The sequence below is a fragment of the Micromesistius poutassou genome (assembly GCF_964030765.1).
Source record: "Micromesistius poutassou genome assembly, contig: SCAFFOLD_5618, whole genome shotgun sequence".
Lineage (NCBI taxonomy): Eukaryota > Metazoa > Chordata > Actinopteri > Gadiformes > Gadidae > Micromesistius > Micromesistius poutassou.
Genome location: NW_028180214.1, coordinates 5115 through 12500, shown reverse-complemented (window position 1 = coordinate 12500; position 7386 = coordinate 5115). Strand labels below are relative to the sequence as shown.

Below are 7386 nucleotides of genomic sequence, written 5' to 3'. Positions count from 1 at the left end.
AAATTCTACAAATACATTCGCTATTGGATATAAGTCAATGATGAATGATTTGAATATCAATAGTCACTTGAGAAGGTGTTGCAAAAGAGCAATTTCTGGCCTTGATGTGCGAAGAAGTAATATTCAATCTAGATGAGTCAAAGAGATTCAACACGCTTTTGTAACTCACACGGCCCAGTGAGGTGTTCTGTTTAGTGGTAAGTGGTGCTTCAGAGGTGTTGCCGGCCCTTTAGAAATCCCCATGAGCATTAGTGAGATAATAAACAATGGGAGAGGAGGAGGGACACATTCAAAACCAGGCTTGAATCCAAATCTCTGTATTATCCATTGTGGAAATATTTAGCCGCCGTGAAATCAACACTAAACCACACACACGCGCAGTGATTCTAACCTCCAAAATGGAGGCAAGCTGTTTTATTCAGCAGGTATTTAAGTAAAGTAAGCCAGTGCACCACCTGGCAGAACAACAGTTTGGTTCTGTTTTGTGCTGACTTGTGTTGGTAGCTCTTTTTCCTTTTTTGGAAGTTTTGCAGCGCTTTGACTACTTTGGTCTACACACCTTTTGCAAATCGTTTCAGTGTTTGGAGCATTTTTCTGAGGTGTCTATCATAAAAAAGCGTATATTTAGGCATTGTATTAAAGGCACTGAACGCATTGCTCTGACTGTGAGTACATGGGTGAGTGGGTGCTGACGGAGTCCCCCCCCCCGTTGCAGGAGAAGTGCCACCAGTACTGGCCCGCCGAGCGCTCGGCCCGCTACCAGTACTTTGTGGTGGACCCCATGGCCGAGTACAACATGCCCCAGTACATCCTCCGGGAGTTCAAGGTCACCGACGCCAGGGTACGTGCGCCCCAGACGACCATGTCAGCACGGGTGTTTCTGTGTCTGTGTCTGTGTGGGTCTATTTGCATATGCCAGAGCCCTTGCGTCGTTATGTATGATTGTCCTTGTGTGTGTGTGTGTGTGTGTGTGTCTATTTGTTATGCCAGAGCACTTACATTGTTATGAAACGGTCTCTCATAAAGGGACCTGTTCATGGACGTGTATATTTCAGCGGGTGTCATAAAAACACAACAAACTGTAGGCAAGGGGGGCGGGGGAGGTGATGGTGCATTATGCTAATGAAGTGATCCGGGTTGACTCATTTCAGGTTGCCTGGCTGGCAGGGATGCTTGCTCACACATTAAGTAAGCAGTAAGCAGGGGGGATTTAAATGTAAAGATGATCACAACGTACGAGAGAGATAGACGGTTAGCGAACGCTCTGTCATAAATGTTTAGCTGCAGTTAGTGTTAGCTCAGTAGTGTGTGTGTGTGTGTGTGTGTGTGTGTGTGTGTGTGTGTGTGTGTGTGTGTGTGTGTGTGTGTGTGTGTGTGTGTGTGTGTGTGTGTGTGTGTGTGTGTGCATGCGTCTTTATGTGTGTCTGTGTGTTTGTTTGTGTCTGTATAAGTGTGCGAGGGTGTCTATGTGCATAGATGTGTGTGTGTGTGTGTGTGTGTGTGTGTGTGTGTGTGTGTGTGTGTGTGTGTGTGTGTGTGTGTGTGTGTGTGTGTGTGTGTGTGTGTGTGTGTGTGTGTGTGTGTGTGTGTGTGCGCGTGCGTGCCCGTGATGCCAGCTCTATCTGTGATGCACATGAAAAGCACAGGCTCCAGTCCCTGAGGCCCAGTGCTGGAACTCCCTGTGATGCAGTGGTTTCACCGAGCTATAAATACACCTCCTCCATGCCATCTGAACAGCACACAGCACCACTCTAATCCCACTATAGACACACACACACACACACATAAGTGAGTAAGGCTGTGTATAATTGGGTCATAGACTTAAAAAGAACTTCAAAGAGGCCGGATGTGTCCACACTGCGTTGCGCTCAGAGAAAACAAAGTAGACTGAGGAGCTGTCTTATTATTATGCTCACAGCCGTATAACCTTCCATACTAATATATGTGTTTCCTTCCTAGGATGGTCAGTCCAGAACAATCCGCCAATTCCAGTTCACTGATTGGCCAGAGCAGGGCGTGCCAAAGACCGGCGAGGGTTTCATCGATTTCATTGGCCAAGTGCACAAAACCAAGGAGCAGTTTGGACAGGATGGACCAATCACTGTACACTGCAGGTGAGTTGATCGGTGGAGCCCTCTGTGTGTGTGTGTGTGTGTGTGTGTGTGTGTGTGTGTGTGTGTGTGTGTGTGTGTGTGTGTGTGTGTGTGTGTGTGTGTGTGTGTGTGTGTGTGTGTGTGTGTGTGTGTGTGTGTGCGTGCGTGCGTGCGTGCGTGCGTGCGTGCGTGCGTGCGTGCGTGTGTGTGTAATGACACCGTGTTTGAATTAGTTCTGTACGTGCTTCTCCGGGATGAAGGACGAATGTGTATGAAGGCGATACTGTGCCATCTACTGGACAACTTTGATAGGAAGCAATATTGACCCCGAATCTGGTTCCACGTAAATGTCGGGTTTCACGCCCTCAGATGATTCATAGCGGAACATAACAGGGCTGTGGAGATATTATACGGATACCGATAAAAGGAGGGATTGCAATGCAGCATTTGTGTTTATGCTCGTCATTAAATTACCCCTGCTGCTTCCCCCCCCCCCCCTCCATATCTCTCTCTCTCTCTCCCCCCCCCCTCCAAGATATTTTTTAGCAGTATAAACCCCTCTGGAGAATACTTATAATAAAGAGAATCCCACTCCTTCTGATGTTCCCTCGAACCGGTTTATGCCGCCTCCTGGATTGTGGACTGATTGTTTGACTAATGAACGGACAGGATACCTCTACGCTCCAACAATCAAACCCAGAATCCACGTTAACTGACCCTTTTCTGTGTGTGTGTGTGTGTGTGTGTGTGTGTGTGTGTGTGCGTGTGCGTGTGGCGGTGCTCCTCCTCAGTGCGGGCGTGGGCCGTACCGGGGTGTTCATCACGCTCAGCATCGTGCTGGAGAGGATGAGGTACGAGGGCGTGGTGGACCTCTTCCAGACGGTGAAGACGCTTCGCACCCAGCGGCCTGCCATGGTGCAGACAGAGGTAAACACACACACACACACACACACACACACACACACACACACACAGAGTGATGGACCACTCTGCGTGAATCCAACGAGGGCGGGATCCAGCCCTTCATCTGGTTTGAATGAGACTTAAGAGGGCTTAAACGAATATCAGTTTATTATAACAGGACAGCCCATGTGCTCCAGTGAGTCAAAGAAATGTTTCTATGGTTACGGACCATTGTCAAATCTGCGATTTCTTCAGGAGGAAATGTGTGATTTATTTTTTTGTGTTCAATCTTAAGAAGAGATCCAGATGGGGTTCCTTGGGTTCTGCCAGTGTTGGCCCGGCCCGCGCCGTGCCAGACGCCGTAGCGCTGACGGAAAAGTGTTTAAAAGTCAATACCGTGCTCCAGTATGGATGGGGCAGACGTACACAAGTCCTCACAAGTGTTTACAGAGCTTTCCACATGCATGCCGCGGTGTTTAGTCACGCGCCGGCGGACGCACGCAAATCAAAACATGGGGGGGAAAAGACGTCATGAACATGAATGGGGCGAATATATATTGACCCTGGCGATGGGACAGAGGCGGTGATCCACCCGTGCCCCCCGCCCCACCCCACGTTAATGCTGCTCTCGACTAACCACACCCTGGTGGTTTCTCTGTTCCTCTTCCTCTTCCTCTCTCCAGGACCAGTACCAGTTGTGCTACCGGGCGGCGCTGGAGTACCTGGGCAGCTTTGACCACTATGCAACGTAACCACTCCCAGCCCCGCCAAGTCAGCCCCACACCACCACCACCACCACCGCCACCCTCTCCTCGTCCGCCCTCCACCTGTCACCGCCTGACCCCTTCCGCCCCCCCATACCTCAGGAGTGTGCCAATAGGACCCCCCCCCCCCTCCTCGCCAAACAACCCCCCTACACCCCCCAACTTCCCTTTCCGCCTCCCCCCAGACGCCAAGAGAGAGAGAGCCAAACACAAGGAGAGTCCTGTTTTTGGATTGACCGCACAGAGTGTGTGTTTTTGGAATAAAACACACAAAAAAACAAACAACAGAAAGCGAATAAACAAAGTAAGGACAACACGCCACCCCAGAGAGAGCGGTACGATGACGACAACACTCTGATCCACGCACGTGGCCACGCCCTCCAAGCCACGCCCTCAGAGCCACGCCCTCAAGGCCACGTTCCTCAGAGTGGCGGCTTTGCTTCCCCCGTGCCGTCGAAACGCCAAAACCTTCCTGATTGTCAAGGCTACTGGTAGCACTAAGAGATGATTCTCTCTTTACTTTTATTTACCTTTTGTTGTAATATTTTTAATATCACTATTATAAAAATCTCATTATGACATACTATATTATTTAGCTCATTGTGTTGTCATTGTTTTGTTTTTTTAAATCATTTTAACATTTGTCTTTTATTTCGTCTTCAAGGTCCCACTCGAGGACCTTTTGGTAATTTTGTTTCATGAATTCGTAATCCTTTTTTTTGTTTTTTGTTTTTCGTCTCATTACGATTTTTCTTTTCCATCCTTTTGTTTTTCTCCCTCTTTGTTTTTGGGTCGGTGTGTTTTTCTAGGTTAATTTAGCACAAGGGACATGTATTTTTAACACGTTCCTAGCCACTAATACAGGAGAAACTGCCGTGTCCTGGGCCGCTGTGGGGTTTGGTTTGCTGTGCCGCTGATCTGGCCCCCTGCTCGGGTGGGCGCCCCCCCGGATCCGTCAGTGCGCTCGCTTTAAAGAGCCCCCTCGCCGTCGTTTCCCTTCTGCCTTTTTTTTTGTTGTTATTTTCGTATTTTTTTAGCGCAGAAAAATTCAGAGCATAGCCTAAATTGTACGATGTATACACAGTGGGAAAGCCGAAATCAGCTAACAAGAGACTAAATCAGCAGTGTACAGAACTGGAAAGCACATTGTTATTTTGTGTGTTTTTTGTTGTTTCTTTTGTTTTTTGGGTTTCGGATTTGGGGATGGTTTTTTTTTGTCTTTTTTTTTGGACAGACGCCAATGGCATTGAGGCCTTCATGCTCCACACCGGAGAACTTATATGAGTAAAAAGAAAACTGACTTTGAAACCCAGTGGGTAATGGACATTACGGTAAAACACACAAAAAAAAACTGTTGCCCTTAAAGCCCCTCCCATCTCCTGATCGCCCAATCACCCGGTCCGTTTGCTCGGGGAGGTTGAACCCAAGCGGACCCGGAGGACCACGGATTGGTTGACACGGGCCAAGGAGTCGCAGCAGCCAATATTCCCGGCACTTGTACAGAATCGACCATTCCTAGCAGAGAGAGAGCGAGAGAGAGACTAAGCCCTTTGGACTCGAACCTGCTATCATTTTATACAGAAATAAAACTATATATATATAATTATGATTGATTATATATATGTACAATTATACATAGATATATATATATATATATATATATAAATATATATACATACACCGCAACAAGATATATTGTTTAAAAGAAAAAGCTGAAAAAAAATATGATTCACTCTGCCGACATACCAAGCCGCGAGCAGAGAAGAGACGCGAGCAGAGAAGCGTGCCCGGAGTGTGTATTAATGGAAAACACTGTTGTATCTACTGTACTCCCATAGTCACAGGCCCGCTTGCCCGTCCCAAGCCAGAGGGGGAGACCACTCCCTCCCCTCCCTCCCAACGCCATCGCCTACCCCCTCACCCAGACCCCCGCCCGCACCAACGCCCCCCAAACGATATGGACGGCTCCCTCCTTCCGCACCCTGGCCATTGCACACATTGCACATGTTTTTTGGCATCACACATAACCCGTAAGTCCCGCATGGAGCAGGGAGCGTCGGGTTCTGAGGCGTGGAAGTGGCAGAACGAGGCGAGGGATGCAGGGGGATGATTTGGGAGGGGGGGTGGGGGACAGCGAGGGGAAGGGGGGGGGAGGAGGCTGGAACGGACTGGTGCAAGACAAAAAAACATTAATAAAAGTTCATTTTTACAATTGTGAATGCTTAGTGCTGTAGGGGTTCGACCTGTTGTATACACAGTCTGTTTTCTATTTGTTGATAAAGAACTGGAATATTACAAAAAAAATGTTGCTGAAAAAAAAAAACTCATCAATGTTAATAAAGTTGAATAATTGGGTTTTTTGTAATAACCACTGTGATGATTGGTTTCTTTTGGCGAAAGTGGATCAGTTACTTGGTGGGCTCTGTTGAATGCAGATTCATGATGACAAGTATATGCTCTTTACTGGAAACCCCTGTTTGGCTCTGCTTTGACTCATTTCTCCTCCGCTCCGCCCAGTCTTAAATGATCACGAATACCACCCTCGTATGACCCACATCCCACAGGCTGGGAACATCAGAGGGATGTCAGGCATGCATCCTAACGTTCAGACACCAGGAAGTATTGTATGACGATAACTTGATTTGTTATTACATATGTGTACATATGTATGTGAGATGGTACCTCAATGTCCCTGTGTGTGTGTGTGTGTGTGTGTGTGTGTGTGTGTGTGTGTGTGTGTGTGTGTGTGTGTGTGTGTGTGTGTGTGTGTGTGTGTGTGTGTGTGTGTGTGTGTGTGTGTGTGTGTGTACATATGTATGTGCCATGGTACCTTTATGTCACAGAGTGTGAGTGTACATACGTGTGTGGTGTTCTACCTGTGTGTGTGTGTATGTGTGTGTGTGTGTGTGTACATATGTATATGTATGTGCCACGGTACCTCTGTCCCAGAGTGTGTGTGTGTGTGTGTGTGTGTCCATACACACGGCCCTTGAACCTCCACCTGGTGTCGCCCCTGCGGGCTCCATGGCGGCGGTGGGCACCCTGAGCTGACCCGCTCATTGTTCTCCGTCGCCTGGGTCTCAGTAACGCACCGCAGACCGCGCCCTGCCCCTGGCCAATCAGTGGCAGCCGCTATCGAGAGCCGTGACTAACTCGGGACCACTGCTGCCAAGACAGACGTGGATTGAAGCCATGACACACACACACACACACACAAATACATACAGATACACACACACATGCATACCGACACAAATACAGACACGCACACATACACACACACATTCACACATACACAAACACACAAAAGCAGAGGTTGGGAAATAAATACATGGGACATGCAAGGTAGTGATTTCATATTTCTGGTGTTTATGCATCGTGTGCTACTCCATTGTATACAGGAAGTCATACTTATGGCACTGCAGCCATAACTATACAGTAAAGAGGCTTTATGTAAACGTGCCGGGGGGAACGACTGCAGTCGTGGCAGAGGTGTAGAGGACGGTATAGGATTGTGGGAGATTACTTTTTTATCAAGAGCTCAATTTGTGGTACTTAGCCAAGAATAACGCCATAATACATTGGTTGTACATATAAAATATGTATATAATATGAATATATATATA

At 47.8% G+C, this 7386-nt stretch overlaps 1 protein-coding gene across 1 annotated transcript in view; it reads left to right on the top strand.

The window, feature by feature from the left end:
- Nucleotides 1–6122, top strand: part of LOC311371006 (tyrosine-protein phosphatase 13) — a 6550-nt gene extending 428 nt beyond the window's left edge. The window contains exons 2-5 of the mRNA XM_084489266.1: nt 716–841; nt 1960–2114; nt 2885–3020; nt 3680–6122. Coding sequence (XP_084345392.1) covers nt 716–841; nt 1960–2114; nt 2885–3020; nt 3680–3748 — 486 coding nt within the window. The 3' untranslated portion in view covers nt 3749–6122. The remainder of the gene's footprint in view (nt 1–715; nt 842–1959; nt 2115–2884; nt 3021–3679) is intronic.
- Nucleotides 6123–7386: the final 1264 nt, after the last annotated feature.